At 43.4% G+C, this 26,811-nt stretch overlaps 1 protein-coding gene across 1 annotated transcript in view; it reads left to right on the forward strand.

The window, feature by feature from the left end:
• TNFRSF19 (TNF receptor superfamily member 19) overlaps positions 1-26,811 on the forward strand; it is a 99,762-nt gene that overhangs the window by 22,080 nt on the left and 50,871 nt on the right. Inside the window, exons 4-5 of the mRNA XM_056132815.1 lie at positions 15,098-15,276; positions 23,138-23,223. Of these exons, the coding sequence (XP_055988790.1) occupies positions 15,098-15,276; positions 23,138-23,223 (265 nt within the window). The remainder of the gene's footprint in view (positions 1-15,097; positions 15,277-23,137; positions 23,224-26,811) is intronic.

The following is a 26,811-nucleotide window of genomic DNA, read 5'->3' on the forward strand; positions in this document are numbered from 1 at the left end:
AATTGATGTAGGCTTTGTTCTAGATAAAGCATCAAAGTCTTCCTACTAGAAAAGGGACAAAAGATTTTTCTCTTTATTTAAAGTGACTTGAAAGAGAAATCCTTTTCCTCTAGAGATTGCCATTATTGAAAATTGAGTTTTGTCATTCATAAAATTTTGATCAATGGAGCCATAGCACAGTGGGTTGGGCGTTTGCCTGGCACGCAGCCAAACTGGGCAACCCGGGTTCGATTCCTCCACCTTTCTCAAAGAGCCCGGCAAGCTACCATGAGTATCTCACCCGCAGGGCAAAGCCTGGCAAGCTACCTGTGACATATTCCATATGCCAAACACAGTAACAACAAGTCTCACAATGGAGATGTTACTGGGCCTGCTTGAGCAAATCAGTGAACAAGCGGAGGACAGTGCTACAGTGCTACAGACTTACAAACAGCAGGAAACAAATAATTATGCATTACACAAGTGATTCCTGGAAGAGAGCTCCTTTCTGGTCGTTGGGGTTTAAATGTGGCCTCAGTATTTGGGAAGTTACATTTGGATAGAAATGGGCTGACATTTGAACTCTGTTATTTAGTTAACTGTAGCATCTTAATTGATTTTTATATCCCTGTAAGAAATTAATTGCTCGGATACAGGTTTTACTCTATGAATGTAAGAGATTCTTCCTCTAGGTATACATGCCTTAGGATCAATGAACAAAGTCATCCAAAATATTGTAGTACCCAAATGGAAAATAGATGATGTTTCTATCAGCCAAAAGTTATATTCCTAAATTTCTGTGAAAATTTGAACGAAATTTCACCAACTCACTCAACTTCGCTGAGTAAATAGCTTTATAAGAAATAGCTCTCTAAATTGATTCTTTGAATCTAGAGAATACAACCTCAGAATATTTTCTGGAGAATTAGAGTAGAAGATGTAGATCTTGCCAATTCTAATTATTTCTTGGGTGTGGGTGTGGGGCTTCAGGGGCTTCCCAAGCAGTGGCCAGAAGGCCAGCTGAGCTGGTGGTTCAATACAAGCGACAGTGGGTGGGACACTGCCCAAAGCCTGTGCTGTGGAAGATTGCCCAGATCACCCCAGCCATGCTGAGCCATACCCAGCAGAACTGGGGAGCTCGGGACTGCTGTCTGCCATGCTCAGGAGACCATGTGCTGCTGGGACTCGAACCTAGGTTAGGATCCTGCCTAATAGCTGCATATTTCCCAGCCCCTTAACTCCATTCATCTTGGGGCCAGAGAGTTAGTAGAGGGTTTAAGCTCTTGACTACATGCTGCTGGCCCCAGTTAGACCCTCAGCATCTCATAGGGGCCCCCAGTCCTCACCGGGAATGATCCTTGAACAAAGAATGATCCTAGGAGTAAACCCTAAGTACAGCATGGGTCCTGTGGTCTTGTTTTTAACAAAACAAATGTATTTGAGACCCTTTGCCTTTATGTATTTTTGAGGGGTCACCCCTGTGGTAACACTCAGGGGTTACTCCTGGCTCTGCACTCAGGAATTACTCCTGGAGGTGCTTAGAGGATCATATGGGATGCAGAGGATGGAATTCAGGTCGACCACATATAAAGCAAGCACCTTATCCACCAATAATATTGCTCCAGCCACATACATTTACTTTTTAATTAATTTTACAATTATTAGTATAGTTTATGAGTAGAATGCTTTGTAGCATTGATGTACCTTCAATGCCACCAAAGTAACCTAGCCCCTCCATCACTGTCCTACATCTCTTCCAGTCCATCTCTTCCTTCTCACCCTCTCCTCTGACTGACTGATTGGTAATATCAGTTTTGTAATCAAGATCCAAGGGTTTGTCATTGTTAGTTTCTAAATCCAATAGGATTAGCACCTTCAACCTATTTCCAGCAGAGGTCAGTTCCAGGAAACAAGACCAACAACATATTTAGAGACTAATAAGAATACAAGGACTATACAAGCTTTAGGATTACCTGGACAGTCATAAGTGAATACACAAGTTGGCCATTTATTTACTTAATGTTTCCAAACATGTAAGCTATTGTTTCAATTGACAGAGACTTTAAGAACAGTTTGTAAGCACATCAAAGTTCAATAAAGAGCAGAGACTAGGATAGTTCACACAGCCAATCAGCAGGCACTCTAAAGTATAGTGCAAAGTTGTGACAAGTTGCCTATTCCCCATGTTGCCCTCTATATCTAGAGGAACCTAAGCTAGTTTATCCTATTCTTTCCTGGGCACATTTTTGCTTGCCTTGTATAATCTATTTAGTTGTTCCCTATGTGCATTTTTATTGCTCATTTATATTCTAAGACCCACTTTGTTTTTGCCCAGAGTATCTCCTGCAGTTCAATTCTGTCTATTTTTGGTCTCACTATATCCTACAAAGGAGATCAACTATCTCAGATTTATTCATCTCTATTTTGAATATATTAATAGTATATATTTCAATTAGTTACAAAATGTAGAATGGTTCAATCAAATTATTGGTCTCTACAATAAAGTTTCTAAGACATGTTGTCCTGGAGCAATAGTAAAGAAGGTAAGGTGTTTGCCTTGCATGTGGCAAACCTGAGTTCGATCTCCAGCACCCCATAACACCTCCACCCTGTAACTTCCCAGTGCCAGGAGTTACATCTGAACACAGAGCCAGGAGTAAGCCATGAGAACCAGTTGGTGTGGTCCAAAAAAAAAAATACAACAAAAAGTACATTTTTCTCCCAACATAAGAACTTTCAAATAACCTTTATTCTAGTATTACTCACTTGTGTGTTTTGCTGTATTAAACACAACTTCTGTCCATTTTCTAATGCCATGTCTCTTTAAATGACACTCTGGATCATGAGGTTCTTTAAGCCATGCACACACGTCTTTGTCATAAAACTAAAGCTTGGAAAGACTTAGAGTAAGCAGTATAGTTAAAATTTCTATCTGTGGTTTTATTCTAATTATTATTTTCTTTGGAAGGTTTTCAATTCCACTTTTTCCTTAAGGTGTCAGGATTCACTTGCCCATTGTTAGATCTCTACCACTTAAAACATACAGGTGGGGCTTGCCACGCTTCCGGAATGGAATTCCTGAAGACCGCGTGTGCTGGGGCACATCTGTGGTGTGTGGTCAGTGCTTCCCCACCTCTTCACACTTCCTTCCAATTATCCATTAGTGACAAGTCCACGCAGAGGCCTCAGGTTTGGCAACACCAGGGCCGTTTATGTTGACTGGTGCTCTTCCCTTCTTCAGCCACTTTGAAAACACCTTCACCTTTCATCTTGCATGCTGTGAGTTCTATTTCTCTGAACAATGTCTCTTGATATACAAACATATCTCAGGGGCCTAAAGGATAGTACAGAGGGAAAGGTGCTTGCCTTGTACACAATTGACCCGGGTTCGATTCCCAACATCCTATATTATCTCCAGACTACTGCCAGGAGTGACCCCTGAGCACAGAGCCAGGAGTAAACACTGAGTACCACCAGGTGTGGCCCCAAACCCAGCAAAACAGAAGGAACATGCATTAGCTCTCCTTTATGTCAGTTGTTATTCTGCATGCTTATCACGTAACCAAAGGAGGGATGGTAGCTGACATTTATTCTACTGAGCCAGATATCACGTGACCCTCACACACTAGATCATAAACGATATGACTTAAGCAGGGCAGAGAACTGCTCCTGTTTCCTAGGTAGGGACACGGTGGCAGAGATGGCATGTCATTGCTCCAATGTCATTCCATTCCTGATGCCTGTGTTCACCTGTCTGAGCACAGCCAGTGGAGTTATCAAACATTTGAAAGGTGGGTGGTGTTGAAAATCAGGATTACATTTTTTTTAAAAAAACTTTTTTAAATTTGGTTTTATTATTTACATGATTGATGAAATAATGAACTAGACCAAAGAAAATGGTTATAAGTGAAGTTTTTCTTGCCCCAACCTTGTGCCAAAATCTAAAGATGAGGCCGTAGTTTGCCAGTTCCCCCAATCTCAGCTGTACTTTGAATTTCCAGATAAAACAAAATGTCTCATGGGACAAGCCCACTAAGAAATTTTTATTGTTCATTCTAGTGCACTAGTTCATTCTAGTCCAGTAATCTGTAACCGAACATTTGGAGAAACACAGCTTATCTTCTTTTCTCTGTAGTTTCCCAGCTACCTTTCTGTGAGTGTGCAAACTGGCTACTTTGAGGATGTGAATTTACTACCTGCTATTCTGCTGGCTTGTTGCCAGTAAGGCTCTTTCTCAACCCGTCTCTCACAAGTTTTTTGTTTGTTTGTTTGGAGTACGCAACTAGCGGTACTCAGAAGTTGCTCCTGGCTCTGCATTCAGGGATCACTCCTGGCAGAGCTTGAAGGACCATATGCAATGCTGGGTTGAACCCAGGTCAGCCATGTGCAAGGCAAGTTGCCTACTATACTATTGCTCCAGTTTCCCCATTTTTTCAAAATTTTATTTTATGAAAGCATCACGATTTGCAAAGTTACTCATGATTGGGTTTTAGACTTACAATGTTCCAGCATTGATCCTGCCACCAGTGTCAACTTCCCTCCACCAGTGATCCCAGGTTCCCTCTCCACGCCCCCTTCCCCAGCCTGCCACCTTGACAAGCACCCTTCTAAGTTTGGTTATTAAGGTTTGGGTCTCGTGGCTTCAGTGTTGTTGACTCTGTGGTTTGGAGATTTAGCTCTATCATTCCTTAACAAAATCTTTGTTTGTCTTAGGGCCACACCGGGTGATGCTCAGGGTTTACTCCTGGCTCTGCACTCAAAAATTACTCCTGGCAGTGCCAGAGAACCATATGGGATGCTGGGGATCTAACCCCAGTCAATGATATGATGTGCAAGGCAGACACTATACCCACTGTACTATCTTTCCAGCCCCAATTTTTTAAAAAAAAATTATTAAATCAGTCTTGCCATGCAGCTGTAGATCCATGAACTTTTCCAGAAATTCTTGTTCAGGACAAATTCTGTAAGAAACGCCCATGTTGTTTCTGACCTAAAACATGTCTGGTGCCCCCGTTGTCAGCCTGCTTTGTGCCTGAAAATGCTCTCATCCCTATTGCTGTCTGGAGATGTGCTTCTGGTTGTCTCCTGCAGGTCTAACCCTGCCTGAACGCCCCAGAAGCCTGGGGGTCTCCTGTGGGTCTAACCCTGCCTGAGTGCCCCAGAAGCATGGGGATCTCCTGCAGGTCTAACCCTACCTGAGAGCCCCAGAAGCCTGGGGGTCTTCTCTCCCTGTCACATGTCTCTGTGTCTCTTCAGCTTCTACATTTTCTCAAATTAGTGCTGTGGTCTCAGGCCCCATCCCTAGACCCCAGGTCTCATGTCTTCTCATTTCAGTTTATTTTACCATAATTCAGCATAAATCATTGCCCTTTTCTTTGGGGAAGAATGTCACAGGTTCTGAGAGCTATTTGGAGTTCATTTTCAGGTTCCTTTTTGTTTTTTCCTCACTGAGCTGTATTTATTTTTTCTCTGTCTTCCACTACAGGGTTGAATTATGAGTAAGAAACTTAACAAGATCACTTTCCTATTTCTGAGGCAAACTGTTGTAGTTTTCCTGGTTCCAATGGTTCTTGGGGAGGGGTGAGGGTACTTTCAGCCATGAACATGTATTGGGGTGTCATGTGGTCATCCTGCTGGTGGTGAACATGGCATTGGAGGGCAGGAGAGAAAGATTCTTGTTTCCCTAAAATGGTCACATTCAGCTCTTCATTCTTCCTGTCTAGATCGTGCCCAGCTACAGCCCCTCCCCCTCAGCAAGCATTAATGCCAGCAATGTGCTTTTAACACGATCGCCTCCCAGCAGTAAATCAGGAAACTAGTTTTTGCATGAACCACTTGAAACAGACTTCAAGTCTCTGGCATGGTTTTCAAAGTCAGTTTTCCTAACCAATTATTGGGATGACTTTAGCTAATGTAAAAAAATTTAATTATAATTCTTGTAAATAACAACATGCTTGCCTCTACTTGGGGCTTGGTGTGATTTCCTATTTTTAAGGATGTCTACTTTTTTAAAAAAAGTCCTCATCCTTCTGAAGAGTTACACAAGAAAAAAATCAATGTAATTTGCAAACCTAAAAAGGTTCATTTCTGCCATTTAATTACAGTGTTGCTCACTTTATTTATGTTTAATTATACTTAATTGAGCCCAGTCATGTTGGCAAGTTTTAGCAAGCTCTGGCTTGTCATTTTTCTTTAAAAAAAGCAACTCAAGATTTTCATAAACCAAAGGTCTGGGGGTGAGGATGTGTTTTTGGTGTAGTTTTATTAAAGGAAATAAAAAGCTGATTTCTGAACATCAGCCACATAAATTGAATTTGTCATTTCTTCTTGTGTGCTCCAGATTTTCTCCACAAATAACTTAGACTCTGTTCAAATGTGAACTTTTAAAGTTCAAAGGCTCAAAGTTAATAACTTATTGGTTGTACAAATAAAGAGCGCACTAGTCCTGAGCTCCCTAAGAGTGTTTGCAGGACAGTTGCTGGTCTGGAAACTCTCCCCTGTGATTGGGGAAACTGCTCCTCAAAAAAACAGAGCTGGGATCCACTTGTGTTGTGTTAAGTGTTGAATTTGCAGAGGAGAAAAGGGTGCCGGGGATCTAAGGACTGTTTACTTTGAGTCATTTTGCTTCTGGAATGCCACTGTGGGTTCAGATTGGCTGGGCCAAATGAGACTGTGTTCACTGCCCTAGCCTGGGGGCCGGGGACTGGGGGAAGTAGCCTTCTCTGGCCTTGCCATCAGGTCAGAAAGGTGGCTCATGCCTCTACCAGTCTCCCCTCATCCCCGTCTACTCCTCCACCCCCACCTTTCTACCTCCCCCTGACCCATGACCTCTGACCCCTGGCCCCTGGCATCCACTTTCCATCCTTCCCATTCCCACCAGAAAGAGTGATTTGACCACACCAAGTGGGAGACCTTTACCATGACCTTTAGAGACATTTGCTTGCTGGAATAATAAGAGTAGAAGTAACAGCAATTACTCCTAGGAAGTATGGCATCAGCAAGGTTTGCTCATCCAGCAAAAACTCACTGCTCATTGGGTTGTGGTATGTTGTGAACAAGAAAGAGAATTCAGTGAAACTTTTAAAGATGGTAAGCATCATGGGGCTTTTCAGGATAAGTGTGTTGTAATTTTGTAGTGTGGGACAGGACTGGGAACAGTCAAGTGGAGATGAGGGTCAGTGGCTGGAAAGGGTCTGAGAGGAGATATCAGGTGGGTGAGTTCTGAGTTAACCACAGAACAGACTTCTTAGCATCTCTGCCGAGACAGTTCAGGTGACCAGACTTCACTGAGACGGGGTCCGGCGTGAGAGAGCCCATCTGAAATGGCAAGCAGGTGTCTGCTTAAACGGACCTAACTGGGTTTACAGGAAAGTGCAAAGATGAGCCCAAGAGGAGTATTCAGGAGCCAGACTAAAGCTTTGTCAAGCAAAGTATCTTCATCAGTGTCGGGTGCATATACTAAGCATTTAAAACAAAATGACATCCTTGATAGGTTTCCCAGATAGCAAGGATTGTTACCCTTTTTGTTACCCTTGTATGATTTTTGCAAGTAAGTAGGAAAAATGTAGTGAATTTTTTTAAAAAAAAAAAACTTCTTTTTTTCCTCACATATAATTTTCCACCTCTAAGCTAATCAAAGGGTCTTCCTTATGTGGGATTCAGAAAAGTCTTTAAATACTTTTTAAAAAAGTATTTTTTTAAAGCTTTTTAGATCATGGTTTTGAAAAGAAAGATAATAGGATTGTTTCTGGAGCCTTAGTTCATTTCTACTATTGATATTTAAAGACCGAATTTTCTCCATAAAAACAAAATACAAACACCTAACTTTGAAACCCAGACTTCTCCCACTCTGTTTCATCTCCCTGCGCACCCAATCCCCCATGTGGGCATGTAAGTACATGCTTGGTCTAATGAAATGATGGGAGAGAAAACCCCAAAACAACCTGGAAAGTGTCAGAGGAAACTGGGGCAGGGCAGTCTTTAAAGCAGCAAAAGCAAATTTTATTCATGACTAATGCAGTCAGGGCAAAGAGACCTCAGTATAGAACTGGGCCCAACTCCAGATACAACATAGACCAGTGGGGATTTGTAGCCAAGGAGCAGTATGGGGTCAGTGGATGGAAAATGATTGAGTTTGCCCTGAGGTGGCGGTGGGGGGTGGAAGTGGGGGGTTCTGCCTAAACTAAACTGGCGGGATTATTGTTCTAAATGAGCCAGGTGGGATGGTGGGGTGCAAAATCTAATCAGGCACTGAGAGTGAGAGTTCCTGCCAAGCCTAGTGACAGGAGAGTCCAGCCAACTGGACACTTGAGAACAAGACCCAAGAATTCAGCTCATTCAAAAGTAACTCAGAGGAGCCTGTGTAGAGAGTCTGGTCAAGGAGAGAGTATGACACAGTAGGAACCAGAAAACAACCAGAGTGGCTGACTCTCTTCTGTAAGTACTTTTTGTTCTATTTTACCCCAAATCCATTCATACCTTTTCTTTTTCTTCCAGTTGTATGCTAACCTGCCATGGAAAATGATTTGTCTAGGGCACATTTTATCCATAGGTAATAGAACACAGTCTTGCTAGATGCACGGCACGGGGTGGATCACATGCTCAATGCCAGTGCGGTTCCCCCTACATTTATGGTCACCCTCTAACCCAACACTTGGGGTGTAATGATAAGGAGGTACAGAACAGTTTTGGAGAGTAAGTCTCAACTACTGAATGGAGTGCTCTCTCCATATACTGAAATGGAGCATTTTGAGATACTCTGAGTACAATAAAAAAAAAATCAGTGGTGCGGCAATGTGTTAAAATACTCACATGGGTGGATTGGAAAGGCAATACAGTGGGCAAAGTTCTTGCCTTGCATGTGGCTGACCCTAGTTAAATCCCTGGCACCATATATTCCCTTGAGTGACTACTGAACACAGGAGTAAGCCCTGGGCACTATTGGGCGTGGCCCCTATATCCCCTCAAAATAAGGGAGTTGTTCATTTGATGTAATATAAGACACACAATCACACACATACACACTATTCCCAATCCTGGTCATAATTTGTGTTGAGTAGGTGTAAAGTTTGAAATGAGGGATAGGCAGAAAGGTACACTGTTTGATGTTTTAAAGTTTATTACATGGGGGGGGGGGGGCTGGAGAGATAGTACAGAGGGGATGTCGCTTGCCTTTCATGCAGCTGACCTAGGTTGAATCCCTGGCATCCCGTATGGTCCCCCGAGCATTGCCAGAGTAATTCCTGAGAGTAGAGCCAAGAGTAACCCCTGAGCATCACCGGGTGTATCCCCTCCCCCTCGCCCCCCAAATACCTTGCATGGAGTGTTTTCCTTTAAAACATAGAACAGGGCAAAGATTAGCTTCTGGCCAGCCCAATGACACAGCTTGTGAAAGAGACACAGACTCTCTGTGGCCTCAATCGTCCTGAGAAATTGATTGTTGGATTTTGCTTTCAGTTCCTTTGCCGCTGTTTACTTTGGAACCTGGATTTCAAATAACTGCAGTGCTTCTCTGTTTATGGTGCTTTAGAAATAGAACTATCAGTGCTAAAAGCGTTTCTGCCATGAACATTATACTGTAAATCCTTGGAAATCCTTCTCTAACTTTTTAGTTAGTTTGAAAAAATTGTATTGAACCCAATGTGGTAGAATGGCCATTCTCTATTCTTATGAGCTGCAAGCTATATCATTCCGAGCTTAAAAACACTGGGCTGTTACTCAGTGTTATTTTTTTTACAATGACAAACACATTAGTGAAAATAACTTTTAAGTGGAGTTCCCCCAAATCATCAGACTTTATAAAAGTTACCAAGACATTATGTGATATATAGTCCATGCTCTATAAATATTGACATTATTTTGTGATAATAATAGATACAAAGTTATATCTCAACTTCTCACCTAAATTTATGCCAGTTCAAGAAAGTGACTGTTGCTGTCACTAAAGCATATAAACTCTAATCAGAAAGTAGAGCTTAATTTTAATTAGAGATCAGAGTAATAGTACAATGAGTAGGGCACTAGTCTTGCACGCAGTCGACCTGGGTTCGATCCCCAGTATGTCATATGGTCCCCCAAGCTCTACCTAGAGTGATTGCTGAGTGCAGAGCCAGGAGTAAGCCCTGAGCACTGCTGGGTGTGGCCACAAAACAAACAAACAAAAAAAGAAATAGTAAGTGAATATCCAGTTAGTGAAGGCTAATTATAAAGCACTTGGACTTGGCTTTTGTCTTCTTTCTATACATTCTTTGGTTGGGTATACACTGAAATGACAACAAAGTAGCTCTGTGAAATACTCATTTGACAAATGATAAAGACCTGGATGGGGCACAGACAGCATCATGGAGACAGCACGTTGGTCCCAGTTCTCTCTCTCTAGTACAAATGCTGGAGTGCAGGCAAGTGTCTGAAACCAAGCACCAGGCTCATCTCAACGCTAAGTGTAGGTTCTTTTGCAAAAGAAGTGAGAGAATCAGAGCAGCTGTTTATAGTTTCAAGTTTGTTCATCCAGCATCTCAGGCATGGGGAAAGGAAGCAAATTGGTATGTCATTTACAAACCAAAACTGCCTTAGAGGTGCCATAGTTGTTCCTACCACAACCAAATACAGTAGTTGATCCAACTAGGAGAGATTGAGATTTATGTTCTTGTTTAAATTTGGGGAACAGAAGTAGAGGAATTGCAAGTGGTGCCCAAGAGATCCAGGGCCCCACCAGCAACTCTCAGTTAACCAGACCAGCAGGTGAGTGTAAGGATTCGAGGATGTGGTGCTGGTCAGACCTGCAATGCCAGGATCCTGGGGTCACCTGCTGAGCATGTGCCCTAACTACTATCCTCTCTCTTGGCCTCTCCTGTTTTTAGAACGGAAGTAAGGGACCAAGACATAGTATAGCAAGCAGGGCCCTTGGCCTGAGCTTGAGCAGTGCAGGTTCCATCCCCAGTTCCCCATATGGTCTCCTGAGCACTGCCCCGTGTGGTCCCCAAAACCAGAAATTTAAAAAGCAAAAGGGAGATCATTTTGATTGTTTCAAAGAATTTCTTTTTTTTTAATCCAGTCGAAGTACTTTAGATGGAGAATGATGTTTCAAGTAGATAAAACTGGAGTCTGAAGAGTCTCTTATTCTCCAACGTTATACTTATATTTGATTTAGCAGTCTTGGTTTATTGGGTCACAGAGAATCCAGAATATCACCTTTGGAATTATTCATTTTATGAATGCCTAATCTGCTGAATTTATTCAGAGACTTTATATGTGCTTCTGTTAGTCCTCAGAGTAACCTTTGCTGGGCAGAAATTTCATGCCCATTTCACAGATGAAGGAACCACAAGTTCCCAGAACAACGCAGAGGAAGTGTCTGTTCAGTGTCGGGAAAAGTGTCTTCCAGTGTAGGGAAACACACTTTCCTTTCATGCAAATCTGGCATGTGAAACTGACTCCCAGACCTTTCTCTCACTGAATACCTCTTTCTCTGTCTCCTTTATCCCTGCCCTGTTTTTCTTCCCTGCCTCTCCCTTTTCCTGTCCTTTGTGCTTGCTGACTTGGAGTGAGACTCTTAAAATCCCAGCTGCTTGGATCAAAGTGTGGCTTTGAAATGTTGCTTTTGCAAGGACCTCTTAGAGGGAGATGCTGAGTCTGTGAATAGGGATGTTTCCACCCCAGTGTCATGCGCACTTTGATCTGGACAGATCGAGTGGGAGGCTGCTTTAGAGATTCAGAGCCTTCGGCTTTACACCACTCTCTAGCAGCAACTCAAGGACTCAGCCACAGTACCACTCTTTCCCCTCACAGAGCCGCATTGTCTGTGTACAACACACCAGAAAATTCAAGGTCACCTCCCCCAGAGAACTACTGCCAATCTCAAGACAAGTTGTTTGAAAAAATAAAATAAAATTATGTGTACACATACACACACACACACACACACACACACACACACACACACACACGGGCTGGAGACGTAGTACAGGGGCTAAAGTGCTTGTTCTTCCATGTGGCTATCCTGCTTTCAATCCCTGGCACCCTATATAGTCCCCTGAGCCCTGCCAAGAGTGATCCCTGAGCGCAGAGCCAGGGGTAAACCTTGAGCACTGTTAGGTATGACCCAAACCAGAAATAAATAAAAAGCATGTATTGCTTTTCTGAATAGTAGAGTAATAAAGTCTCCTTGCAGATTAATGTGTGTGTGTGAGTATGTGTGTGTGTGTATGTGTATGCAAAAGTTGTGGTTGCCAAATTATAAAGGTGATAAGACACTTTGTGTTTGTTTCTGCCACTGTTCCTCTAAAATATTCCTTGGTAACATTTTCAAGAACTTTTAATTTGTGGATTTGTTGCTTAAATAACATGTTTCCCATTTTGTCAGTAGTCAAGAGTGCTCAGGATTAGAATACTGCTGATCTTCCCCCTGCTTTTTTCCCCTTCCCCTACTCTTTGTTATGCATATCCCTGTACCTTGGAAGGACAGGCGGAGGAACTGGGACATGGCTCCTTCCAAATATGAATGAGTTGAGAGACCAGAGTTAGATAGAACCAACGGTAAGGCACTTGCCTTGCATGTGGCCCATCCGGGTTCAATCCCAAGCATCCCATATGGTCCCCAGAGCCTGGCAGGAGAGATTCCTGAGTGCAGAGCCAGCAGTTACCCCTGAGCACCACTAGGTATGTCCCCCAACCCACCAAAAATAGTGAACGAGTTGATAGTACAATGGGTACTTCGCATTTGGTCCATGTTTTGTGATCCATGTTCAGTCCCCTGGCTTCCCATATGGTGTGCTGAGCACTGCCAGGTGTCAAACCAAAAGAAAGAAAGGGGTGGGGGAGAAAGGAAGGAAGGAAAGAAGGAAGGGAGGGAGGAGGGGAGGAACGGAGGAAGGGACAGAGGGAGAAAGAGCGAAAGAGAGAGAAACGTAGATTGACAGGTGATGAATTAATTTCCTTTACTGTTTATTGAGTGAATGGAATTGTATCTTTTTGTTGGTTCTTATATCAATCTTGGCCACAGAAGTACTGCTCAGTTGATTTTGTGTGTGTGTGTGTGTGTGTGTGTGTGTGGGTGGAGAGAGAGAGAGAGAGAGAGAGAGAGAGAGAGAGAGAGAGAGAGAGAGAGAAAGGGCTTAAGACGCATACATTTTATAGACAAGCAGGGATATTGAAGTAGCTGGGCACACATCCCAGCCTCTGTAGTTTACACAGGACATGGAGATGTTCAGAAACTAGGAATCCATTTTCCAGGGGACTTGCTCAGCACATTGTCTGTACAGGTCTTCATCTTGGAGCTGATAAGCTTCTGCCTACTGTTTTACTGACTTGTCTTTTGTCGATGTTGTTGTTTTGTGGAAAGGAAATATCACATACTCAGCAGTACTGGAGGACTACTCCTGGCTACATGCTTGGGGGTCAGTCCCAGCAAGGTTCATATAACCCAGTCTCAGATGGGTGCCAGCCACAAACCACCAAAGCCTGACTTCAACCCATGAAGCTCTCTCAGGCCTTTGTGAGTTTTTTGTTTTGCTTTGTTTGGGTTTTTGTTTGTTTTTTTGAGCCACACCTGTCAATGCTCAGGGCTTACTCCTGGCTCTGCTTATAGGAATTACTTCTGGCAGTGAGTGGGGGACCATATGGGATGCTGGAGATTGAACCTTGGTCATTCACATACAAAGCAAATGCCATACCCATTGTACTGTTGTTCTGACCCTTCTTTAACCCTTTGATCAATGTTTATGACCATGGTTAGAAACACTCACAAAACACAGATAATCAGTGTTTAGCCTTTGCTGTGTGACCTTTCAGACATCATCCTCTGTAAACATCAGGTAAAGTTTCCCACAGACCCAGAGATCTGGTGCTCTAAGTCCAGGGTGATTAAACTGTGAGGTTCAAAACCTAGTTCTTAGGTTAGCTGTGTCACTGCAGCCAAGATATTCCTGGAGCCCCTATCCATGAAGTGGAAATATGTTGGTGTTTCCTCTGTTGGGATCGAGTAAATAAATGAAAAGAATATTTACTGTGAATAAATGAAAAGAAAATGTGCCATAAACTTAGTATCACTGTAGCACTGTCCTCCCATTGTTCATCTATTTGCTCAAGCGGGCACCAGTAACGTCTCCATTGTGAGATTTGTTGTTACTGTTTTTGGCATATCAAATACGCCATGGGGAGCTTGCCAGGCTCTCTGAGAGGGATGGAGGAATCGAACCCAGGTTGGCAGTGTGCAAGGCAAATGTCCTACTCGTTGTGCTATTGCTCCAGCCCATTATAAACTTAGTATGCACTAGATATTAGCAAATATATATATAATTGTATGAGAAATGGAATCACACTTATAAGACTGGAAATCCATCCTGTAAATTGATTGTGTATTAGAACTTGGTTTTTAAACTTTTTGATTATATCTGTGCATCATTTATAGACAGGCGGTAGTTGAATGATAAATCACTTTCCTCTGAATTGGTTATTCTCAGCCCTGTGCATATGGTCATGTGGCAGACAGGGAGCCACTTGCTCTCCCTGGCCTTAGAGAAAACGGTCCTTCCTGATGTCCAAGCCACGGGGTGCTGAAACCCTATGCTGTCCCACATGTTTATCCAGACAAGAACAAGATGTTTGTTTATGGAGCATATAGGACCCTTTCTACCATCAGACAATTTGAAACTGCTAATTCCCAAGCTTTCTGACCCTGCACAGATTTCCAGGCATGGACGTTTATGATATTTCTTACTTGATTGCCCTTGTTCAGTGCATCAGTGTCTGGCTGTGTCCCTGATTTGAGCCTCTACGTGTTCATATGGCTGGTTTCATTAAAAGGAAGAAAGTGCCATAATTCTGCCCTAAGCTGGCAATAATGCAGCAGTGGGGGGCCTGGGGAGCCTTTGTTATTTAAATGCTCGTGGCTTCTTGAATAAAGTGGATGACTAAGTGTATACTTATCTTCGTAAGGGAGATTATTAGCAGCGGGAGGCACATTTGAACTTGCTGAAAAGGCTGCCTTTGTATTGAGGAAGGCCACACTCAGTAATTATTAGACCAGGTCTCCGTTTCATCCCAGCTCTCTTTCCTTTTCATGCTCGCAGTGTCTGAATCGCTCTTTCTCTCTCTCTCTCTGGCTTGCTAATCCCTGCAGGAATGTGGCTTTGGCTATGGGGAGGATGCTCAGTGCGTGACATGCCGGCCACACAGGTTCAAGGAGGACTGGGGCTTCCAGAAGTGCAAACCCTGCCTGGACTGTGCCCTGGTGAGCCGCTTCCAGAAGGCCAACTGCTCCGCCACCAGCGACGCTGTCTGCGGGGACTGCCTGCCGGGGTATGTTGGGCTGAATTTCTCCTGAACGTATGTTTGTTGTTTGAGCAGGTATTTTCGTGTTCATTGTCAGACCATACATGCACACCCATACGGACCTGGACACATTTTCCAAATGCTGTTGTTTTGTTTTGTTTTTGTTTTTTGTCTTGATACACCAGCTTCTCTACTGCTACATGTCATGACAAGCACTTTACAAATAAAATGAACGGACATGCTAGCAAGGATCAATGTCATGAAAACCTAAGGTGTTTCTCCACATCCAAAACCAAGTGAAGCACAAACTTCACAAAAGAAGTTAAACAAACATCTGTCCTTTGGTGGTGCCTTTCCTCACTAGCCACCAGAGAAGTCCAAAAGGACAGGTCAGCCCTTACCAGTAAAGATTCATGGAGTCCCTCTGAACTCTTGCTTAGGTCAAGCTTCTGTGTGGGTCACATAACTGGAGGTGGGAGGAGTGAAAAGCTTGCTTTAAAGTAAATGCCTTGAGTTAAATAGATAACTCAAGGGGCTGGAGCACAGACTCTTTAAGTAAGAGGTCTGGGTTCAATCCCCAGTGCCATGTGGTCCCCTGAGCAATGTCAGGAGGGACTCCAGAGCCCTAAGCTCAGAATACACCCCAAACATCTCCAGAAGGAGCTCAAAAAGCCAAGATGAGGTAAAAATGAATACCTTCATGATTTATTATGAGGAAAGATTTGATTCATTTACTTACCTATATTTTACATATCTATATTCCTGGGATCGCATGAAAATTTCCTATAAGGGAGCTCGAGTGACAGAACAACAGGGAAACACCTAGACAGTAAGTGATAAAGAAGTAAATTATGCCGAAGAGGTGCTGGTTGCTCTTGGGGAGGCACGTTGGACCCCATGTAAGGGGCACAGCTGTCGTTCCCCAGTAGAAGGCAGGCAGGTGTGCACTGTGACCACTTTTATGGGGGGGGGGGGTTGATGAGGAGGAGATGAGATCACCAACTGAGCAGATTTTTTTTTCCATGGGGAACATTGACTTGCATGTAGTACATAGGGACCCATGGAGGCAGTCCCAAAGGTGGACACAAGTCTGGTCTTCATAAGAAACAGCAGACATTGAGCAAAAGCAGGGAAAGGAGTGAGTGAATGAAACATGAAGCCAGAAGGGGCAGAAGTGGGCATGCCAGTGCAAACTGGCCTTCACTGTATGTATGTGTCTCGGATCCCAGGGATAGACAGAGTTGGACAAGGAGAATGGAGAGAGGCAGGAGGGGGCATTGGAAGGGCTGAAGTGCTTCGAGGTGCCTTCCGGTCATAGGCCAGACAGTCCAAGTATTGGGAAGACAGAGAGGGGATGAAAAGCTGGGCCCAGGGAGGCCTGGACAAGGCCTGGGAGAAAGGAAGTTGGACCCAGCTGGTCAGAAGGGAGAAGCAACACAAAATAGATGCTTCACGGATAGAGCATGGGCCCACGTGACAATCAGAGCCAGGAGGAAGAGTTAGAATGCCTGGAGCCAGGGAAGCCCGCCTTTCGGGCAGAGCTGACACAGCAGCTTCCCTGGAGCAGGCACTTGTCTATTAGAATGAGCCAGGCATCTGCAGAAGCCTTTCATATGAATTCTTTCCTACAGTTTTCATAATGTTTGTAAGCACAGAACGTGAGTCTTGACACAGGATTAATGTTACTCAGGTAAGATTATGTGTGATGCTGGGCCCACATCCTGGATGATGACAGTAGGTAGAGCCCATGTCCAGTCACTGCAAGGAGGAATTCTGCAGAATCCCCAGAGCAAGTCCCTAGGATTAGGATGGGTGGGACCAAACGGCTCAGTTTTGTTTCTGGGGCTGAGGCCAGAACAGGTGCTAAAGCTCTGGTCCCAAGTACAGAATCTGCACATACACCCTTGTTGATCAGCAGGAACCTATGCAGTGCCTCAGCACTCAGACAGGCATAAGTAGTGACTGAACCACAACAACCACAACAGCCACAACAGAAGAAAAGGCATCATTAGGATTCAACCAAGTTAAAACATGTGGGCTTTCATTCAGTCATCTTAATCAGTGGCTGAATAAATAGCAGTACTCCTGCATTTAAAAAAAATTTGAGATTTCAAGGAATGCTATCAAAAATAAAAAAGAAAAGAAGAGGTGCTGGAGAGATAATACAGCAGGAAGGGCACTTGCCTGGCACACAGCTGACCTGGGTTTTGTCCCCAGCATCCAATATGTTTCCCCAAGGACCTCCAGGAGTAATTTCTGAGTGCAGAGCAAGGAGTAAACCCTGAGCATCATCAAGTGTGCCCTCCCCATGAACAAAAGGAAGGAAGGGAAGGAGGGAGAGAGGGAGGGAGGGAGGGAGAGGAAGGGCAGAGGCCGAGAGGTAACTCAGTGGGCTGAGCATGTGTTTTGTACGCAGAAGGCTGGAGTTCAGTTCCCTGCACTACACAGTTCTTGGACACAGAACCAGGGATAGCCCCTGAATACCAAGTTTGTCCTCCAAACCAGAGAACCTAAACTAAACTAACAAAAACAAAATCCACAAAGTGAGAGAAACCACTTGGAAATTATCTTGGTGAGAAGACCAGTTTTATGGCCTACATAAAGAACTCTTAGATTTCATAATAAAAGACACACAACCCAGTGAAGTGAAACCTGAGTTAAGGACTAAAGTAAACACTTCTCCAAAGTTGGCATAGAAATGGCACTGAGGACACGGAGAGAGATCTTAATGTCATGACCCATTTGGAAATGTGAATTGAAGCCATTCAGGAGTGGAGGATGCAATGGAGGGGACGGCAAGGACTGGGACATTAGAAGGGACCTAGAGGTGAGGGAGGGAGTTGCAGGAATGGACACTGACTTTCTACTGCTGGGTAGAATGTTCTGGCATCATATGCCCAATACATGAGTATTGTTACTACCGGAAATCATGATAGTGCACACACACATAGATATAATACACCTTCTAAGAGGCTGCAGCCAACACAAGTGTTGGTGGGATGAGGAAATGCCATGACCCCCTGATACTGTGGGCCAGAATGTCAAGTGTGCAGCCACTGTAGAAACAGTCCTTGAAAACTTACGTGACCCAGTAGTACTTGTTCTTAGGTAGATAGCAAAAAGAGTTGAAAATATGTGCATGCAAAAACTCGTTCCCAGAAAATCCATGGAGGCACTATATGTCATGTATAATAGTCAGAAAATGTAAACCTTCCAAATGCTCAGTAACTGGATAATGGGGCAAGTGATGGAATATTATTCAGTCATGAAAAGAAGTAAAGAACTGACACATGCTCCAGCATGGATTGAAAATATTTATGCTAAGGGAAGGAGAGTAAAGATGAAAAACTGCATAGTTTGTGATTCTATTTATATGAAATATTCAGAACAAACAAATATAGAGAGATAGAATATACATTAGTAATGTTGGAAACTTTGGGAAAATGGGGAGAGGAAACAAAGGTATTGAGTTTCCCTCTTGATATTATAAAAATGCTTCAAACTAGATTATGATTGTACATGATGGTTTTATAACTCTGTGGATATATCGAAGACTTTATTGTACCTGTTTAAAATACACATTTTCTAGGGCAACATTCAGCAATGCTGGTAGTCCTGGAGCTATTCCGGGTGTTATTGAAGGACACTTGGGCTCTGCCTGGTTGAGCTCAGAGGAGCCAATCAGTGTCGGGGCTCGAACCCAGACCCCTACTCATACTAAGCATGTACCCTGCCACTTGCATGATCTCCCCAGCCCCTAATCATGCAACTAAGTGGGAACCATGAATGGTATGTGAATGAGATCTCATTTTCTCTGTCACTGTTTTGAAATGGTATGGCCTTGTGGCCTCTTTGCTCTAACTCTATGTCTGTACCATGACCCAAACTTTTGGACCATGCCCAGTGAGACTTGTGCAAATCTAACTGCAGAAAAGAAACTGAACCTCTGGCCATCACTCTCATTCCTGTACTACGATTCTGATAAAAGTCTTATCTTTGCAAGTCTTTTCTCTTCTTTACGGGGTCAAGAAGAAGAGGAGTTTTATAGGAGATACAGCACTGAGGTGGGCCTTGCCTGGAACAGAGAAGAGGAGGAGACCCAGGGACTTGGACCGGCAAAGGAAGCTGCCAAGGAAGCCTCCCCAGGGCGCCTCTCCAGAAGGCTTCCCTGTGCTTTTCCTCATTTGTTACTTCTTTCGTTTCTCCAGTGTTTGCTCACTCTCTAAATATATGCCAAGATGTGGGAAAGTTGTCATTGAATAGACGTTTCAGTGATGTTTCAAAGTTTATTTATACGATTAGTTTAAAATTACATCCTTTCTAAGCCAGCGTGAATGTGTGGAGCAGGCAGTAATTATAGAGTGACTTTTACCCACGTCTTCCAGAGTATTTGGAGAGTGTGTCAAGTTGATTCTATTTGTGAGAAGAAGGCAAATAGTCAAAACCTGTTTTACAGGCAGGAAACTCAAGACAGAAAGGAAATATGAAGCTTATATGTTGTTTCAAGAAAAACGGCCTCAAAGTCAGAGATGCGCTCAGATGACAATGAATGGCGTAAAGCATGAGGAAAGCCTGGAGAGGCTCCGTCTCACTCAGAGAAGGGCCTTCTGTCATCTATAGGTCAGCGTGTAGACCTGTTCACAGGTCAGTCAATAGGTCAGCTGTAGGTTAGCCCACCGGTCAGTTGATAGGCCAGTCTATAAGTCAGTCATAGATCTGTCCATAGGTCAGTCATAGATGAGTCCATAGGGCATCCCAAAGTCAGCCCTAAGTGAATCTCTCAGTCAGTTCAGGTCAGCCCATCAGGTCCCAGAAGGTTTTCTCCCTAATTGCAGGTACAGCATGGAAGTTGTCAATCCTTGATGCCCAGAATTAAAGTGATTAAGAGAAACGAATTACCAGGAGGTTAACAATATAATGCCCATTATTAAATGACTGCTGGGCAAATAATTTCCCCCAGTACATACGGTGTCTTTGTATTTTGGTTATCACTTCCTCTGAGGTACAGAAGCTCTTTAATTTATATATAGTCCTGTTTGTTTAGCTTTGCTTCTCTTTCCATGGCCAATGGCATTGACTCCTTAAAGGTCCCTCTACTTTAATGCCATGGAGAATTCTGCCTATATTTTCCCCAATGTAATTTATGAATTCAGGTTTGATACTGAGATCTTTTTGTTGTTTGTGGGGCACACCTGGTAGTAATCAGCTTACTCCTGGCTCTGCACTGAGGGATCACTTCTGGTGGGACTTGGGGGACCATATGGGATTTTGTGTATCAAAGTGGGTCATCCGCATGCAAGGCAAGTCCCTATCTGTTGTACTATTACTCCACATTCCCTGAAATCCCCTGATTTTTTTATTTGACTTTTGTGCATGGTGCTAGGAGTCTGGGTTAATTTTTTATGGTTTATTTTATTTTATTAATTTATCATCTTTTTATTTTATTAAGATGCCATGATTTACCATGATTTAAATACTTGTTGAGTTTTTTTTTTTTTGCATGTGTCTGACCAGTTTTTCCAACATCATTTGTTCAAGAGGCTTTCCTTGTCCACTTTATACTTACCAAAAAAAGGATATAAAGTCCAGAGAGATCCAGTTCATAAGTGAAAAATAAATATTTGCCATTGTGGCTTATTTAATGTTATGGGGCCAGTGAAAAATGTTGCAGGACTGTTCATGTGTCCTGTGTGCCTTCCCCACTCTCCTGGCTCTCACGCTCTCACCCCTTCTCTGCTAAAGGGACATGAATATGTATTGAGCGTTTATTATGTGCTGGGACCTGTCTTCAAATAAGTTTAATTCATCACCAGCCACTCTATAAAAGAGGGTCACTATCAGCCCCTTCCTGTGAAGAAGATGGACTCTTGCAGTGGGTACAGGTCACAGACTTGCGTCTGGGAAGCCTGGGCTTCCACTGTTTGGCCCCCATACTTTACCACATGTCTGATTTCCCTAGTACTAATCATAAGGGCTGCTTTGCCTATTCTGCTCCTGCACCCATTCCTTTTATTTGTTTGATTTGGAGCTATATCTGGGGGTGGTCGGGGCTTACTCCTGGTTCTGTACTCAGGGGTCACTCCTGGTAGCACTTGAGAAGAATATGTCATGCTAGGGATCAAACCCAGGTCTGCCACATGCAAGACAAGCGCCCTACTCACTGTACTGTTGCTCCATGCCTACTTTTCTTCCTTGGTTCCCCATCAGCCCTGACTCCTGAAAGCTGAATAAGTTGCCTTGTTCTGTTTTCTCAGCTTCACCCTCTCTTCTTGCCTCGGCGCAGATTGCCTCCACTTTTTGCTGGCACTTGTTAGGGTTTTAGGGGCCATTGATGTGGGTTGCTGCAAAAACACTAACAGCAGGAGGACCCGGTGGACAGGCAGAGTGCAGGCAAGAGGGCAGGAGAGAATCAAGTTCTCATTCGGTAACAGGCATATGCTCTGCAAAAAGTTTGACCCCATGGATTGTCCCACTTAAAACATAGTGAATGCATTAAGGAGGATCGCTCTGAAGCCAGAATGAGGCCAGAATGAGGCCATGGCATTTGGTGTCCATCCAGAACTGTGTGTTTCATGGCTGAAGAATGAACAGTTGTTACCCATCCTTTCTTAAAATAATCTCAAAACACGGTATCCATTAAGCTAACTTATGGATTCAGTTCAATTAAAACAATTCCCCGCATATTCAGTTTTAGAGAAAAATTAGGGTACATGAGCTTTACTTTTTATCCTGCCTCTCACCAAACAGTAAGTGAAGTTTCAGTGCAGGTTCCTTTTTTGCTTTAGCTAGTTGATAATCTGCAATCAAATTTGAAGGTCACCTCTAAAAATCAGTTTAGCCAGAAACCTTGTATGTGTCTCTGTTCTCCCTTTGATCCTTTTTGTCTTGTATCTCACTTGGTCAGAAAGCAGGGTTGGAAATGTTTCTGTCCCAAAGCCATAGAGAAAGTTGAATGACATTGATTTGCAGATCTCTCAAGCTATTTATTTATTTTTTTCTTTTGGACCACACTCATTGCCAGAGTTTACTCCAGCTTACTCCTGACTCTGGGCTCAGGGGTCACTCCTAGCAGTGCTCAGGGATCAAACTACCTGCAAAACAGAATTTTACTCCTATACTATGCTACAGATTTCCACTATAGACAATATGCTCATTTAAGTATCCTTCATTGTCCTTTTGCCCATTGTAAATAAGAGACTTTTTAAAAAGTCTTTTTGGCTCATTTGTGTTGAAGTACGTGCCATTGCTAACATTGCTGAAATTTCAGGTGTGCATCATATATGTTATATAACACGTGTATATGTGACATTAAGCTCACTACTGAAAGTCCAGTTGCAGACAGTTTTAGTACTTGCGATCATGCATATGTGGTTAGAGATATTAACCGTGTCTACTCTTGCTCCTTCCTGGGTTTCTTTTCATGCCTAGATAGATGGCCTTAAATCCAGATTCCTTAAGTTTCTCCCTCCGTTTTTTCCTTTCTCTTAGAGTTTGCCTAAATTCTTTGGTCTCTGGGTTTCAAATATTAAAAAGTAATACGTATTTACTTTTTTGATTACAATATGTCAAAAGCCAAGTGGCTGACTGGCTTTTATATTCCCTCCCCAACACTCACATCTCAGTAGAGCGGAGCCAGGGCTGAGTAGATGCCACCGTTTATCCAAGGATGTGTCTAAGATACTGTAAATTTTATGTAAAAGATAGTGTCATATTTTACACAGAAGTATATAAAAGTTCCCTTTGACAACTTTTCTATTTTCTGCACCACAGAGGCATGGTAATAGAGACCACCCTGTCATTTCTGACATAGATCTGTTTGCTACCACCAGGAGTTCGCTGCCAGATTATTTTGTTGGCATACCAATGATTATTTCCTTTTCTCTTCCAGATTCTACAGGAAGACAAAACTCGTGGGCTTTCAAGATCTGGAGTGTGTGCCCTGTGGAGACCCTCCCCCGCCCTATGAGCCCCACTGTGAGTGAGCTGCGCCAGAGCCCCCAGGGCTGTGGCCTTTTTCAAAAACCTTCCTGCCTTTGGCAAAGGTAGCTAAGTCCCTCTCTACACCGGGCTTATTACAGTGTGAGCTCTTTTATCCAGCCTCTGGCAGGACATAAAAGCCCTTTTGTTGTGTGCATAGTCAGCAAACTGTGTCCATTGATTCAAATCTCAGAGTGAAAGACAGACATCTTGCTGGGCCTGGGTCCCATTCAAAACTTTACATATTCTGGAGAGAGAATGCAGGCAGCCCACTGAGGTAGGTGGTCCCTACCCTAGTGTGCCACTGCGCCCCTGGGTTGCTCTGTCCCCTGGTTCCCAGACATTATCAAGTGACTTCTCTGCCTTTCCAGATTTATTCCACAAATCACCTGCCCTAATGAATGAATGCCAAACTGAAGTCTTAGTTTGTTTCATTTACTCCTTGATTTTTTTTTAGTCGGTTAACAAATGTAAGAAGAGAAAACTCATTACCAGCCAGTGATACAACTGCAAAAGAAATCCGGTCTTTTCCACAGTAAAGCAGTTGAGCAGTAACATTAGTTATTTTTGCCACCCCCCACCCTTGCCCCTCCAGATATTAATGGCACTTGTTACAAGCTTTCCACCTGTAGTCATTTTGGGGCAGAAAAGGGCAATGACTGCTCACTTTTCCTGTTTTTGTTTTTGTTTTATGGCCACAACCAGACAGTGCTCAGGGCTTCCTCCTGGCTCTGTACTGAGGAATCACTCCTGGTGGGCCACATTGGGGTGCCAGGGATTGAACTTGGGTAGGCAGTGTACCAGGCAAGTGCCTTCCCCGCTATACTGTTGCTTGGGGGCTCCCTGGCCACTTTCAATCCTAATTGCCAGTCTGGCCTCTAAAAATCAGAGGGGAGGGGCCAGGGAGGAATCTGCAGTTAGCTCCTGCTATGCCAAATCTTCACCAAGGACTGGAGCAGCTGAGACCCACCAGGCAGAGGAAACAAAAGAAAGTTAGGAGGAGGGCGCTGAGATCAGACGTGCACTGCTGGGGCTTCCTGGGGAGCTACGGGTCATACCAGTGTTCAGAGATGAACTGTCCTAACAATATTTCCAGTGCCCTGGATCTGTCCTCGGTGTGTCTCTTCTGAACGGAATGAAACTATTTCAGGGACTGAGCACAGGCCATTTTGGCATTGAATCCCGTTTTGGCATTGAATCCCAGGGTCCCCACTGCTGGGTAGAGACTTTTCAGAATGACCCTATGGCCCCATCCCCAGCAGCGTTCCCTCAAAAAGTGCTCTTGCTTCATGTGATAAAGGCATATAGTACTTCTCATTCCAAGAGTGGCAGAATCTTTGTAGTCCATGTTGTTTGCTGTTTTTTTCTTGAAAGCTATAGTTAAAGACTATGGTTTACAAAGTTGTTCATAATACAGTTGTTATGGGCTTTTGATGTCCCAGCACAAATCTACCACCAGAGTGACCACTATCCTCATTTTCTCAACTACTCCCTTAGCAGGCACACAAAAACTTATTTTATATTGCTTGTTGCAAATAAATGGTTAAAGAAATTTTAAAACCCTTCAGTAAAAGGGGCTGGAGTGATAGCACAGCAGGTAGGGAGTTTGCCTTGCACGTGGTTCGATTCCCAGCATCCCGTATGGTCCCCTGAGCACCGCCAGGGATAATTCCTGAGTGCAGAGCCAGGAGTGACCCCTATGAATTGCCGGGTGTGACCCAAAAAGAAAAAAAAATCCTTCAGTAAAAGAAAATTTGTGAACATTATATGTCTCACCAGGAGGTTGTTAACACTCAAGGCTCAACCAGCAACAAACAACATAATAAATCCTCAGACAAGGGCTTAGCAATCCCATATTGTATTCTTGACCACAATGCATTGCTTTCTGTCCTTACTTGAACCAGTAGAAAAGCAAAAGAAATTTACTTTATTGCTTTAACAGAAACATAGACTGACCTTCATTATTCTGGGGAGAGTAGGGCCTCACCCAGTGATGCTCAGGACTTGCTTCTGACTGCATTCAGGGATCGAACCTGGTGTTGTTTGCAGGGGACCATATGGAGTGCACGGGGATTGAACCTGGGTTGGCCACATACAAGGCAAGTGCCCTGTCCACTGTACTCTTACTCTAGTCCCTGACTTTCGTTTTTATGATGTGCAAACGTTTACCAGAAATTCCCTGCAGTGAACAAATGCAATGCTGAGGGCCAGCTGTGTACACATCTCAATAGAGAAGCTATTTGTTTTTACCTAATTTCCTTAGTGATCCTGCCAACCACATTTGGCAGTGAGGACAGCCGGTTCTGAGAGACTAAGAACTTTTCATTGTTGACAAGCAAGTGGCAGATACTGGATCAGACCCAGTGCTACATGCCTTCCAAGTATGTACCCTCCCCTCTTTCCGCTGTCAGAAAGAAAGAAAGAAAGAAAGAAAGAAAGAAAGAAAGAAAGAAAGAAAGAAAGAAAGAAGGAGGGAGGGAGGGAGGGAAGGAAGGAAGGAAGGAAGGAAGGAAGGAAGGAAGGAAGGAAGGAAGGAAGGAAGGAAGGAAGGAACCTAACCTGACCTTTCTAGACCGATGTAATCTGTTCCACGTTGATTTTTTCTTTATGTTTAACTTCTTTGATGTTCATCATTTAGTGAAAACTCTAAAAATCAAATGGAGGAAAGTGTATGAGGCGTTTTGCCACCTGGTATATAAAAGAATACATTGCCTGGACAAGTAAAATGAGCAATGCTGGAGCCTTACCTGCAAGTCAGCTTAGCTGCTGTTTTGTCCAAAAGGCAAGTGAAGATCATGCACTTCATCCCAAACTGCCAAAATAAGACAATGCCCAGGTTGAATTAGAAACTACTAGGATTTTTTCTCTTTTAATTATTAGTTTTTAATTTTATATAGTTCAGTAATAAATCTAAAGCGTTAGGGATGTTTTGCTTTCAGGGACCTATATAAACATGGACATCACAAAACGGTCCTTAAGCACAGACTTTATGCCTAACTTCACTTAGTTAGGGTTTGGGTGTGGTGGGGCTCAGGAGTTATCCAAGCAGTGTGTCTCATGGAAAGGTCATTCTTGATGGTGCTTGAGGACCATGTGATGCTGGGATTCGAACCCAGTCCTCCCAGAGCAAAGCATGTGCCCCAACTCTCTCGGCTATCTCTCTGGCCCTCACATTTAACTTTCATTTATTTATTTTTTATTTTTTGGTTACATTCAGTAGTGCTCAGGGCTTGCTCCTGGCTCTGTGCTCAGGGATCACGCCTCCCAGGGCTCAGGGGACCATATGGGTTGCTGCAGATTGAACCCAGGTCAACCATGTGCAAACCAAGTTCCTTACCCTCTATGCTATCTTCCTGGACTTCACATTCAATTTTGAATGTCTGGCAAAATTGCGTCTAAGTAAATTACATTTTGAAAGTAAAATGTAATGTTTAGATCTCTCCATACATAAACCTAATGTTTAGAGTTCTCCATACACAAACACTTTAGAAACCAAAGGGGGCGGGGAGGGAAAGTCTTTCTCAAAGTCAGAAGTACAGTACTCACAGATAACAAAATTTGGAGTCATAAGAACAAGAGTCTGGT

This window comes from Sorex fumeus, unplaced genomic scaffold, assembly GCF_029834395.1.
Source record: "Sorex fumeus unplaced genomic scaffold, SorFum_2.1 ptg000095l, whole genome shotgun sequence".
NCBI lineage: Eukaryota > Metazoa > Chordata > Mammalia > Eulipotyphla > Soricidae > Sorex > Sorex fumeus.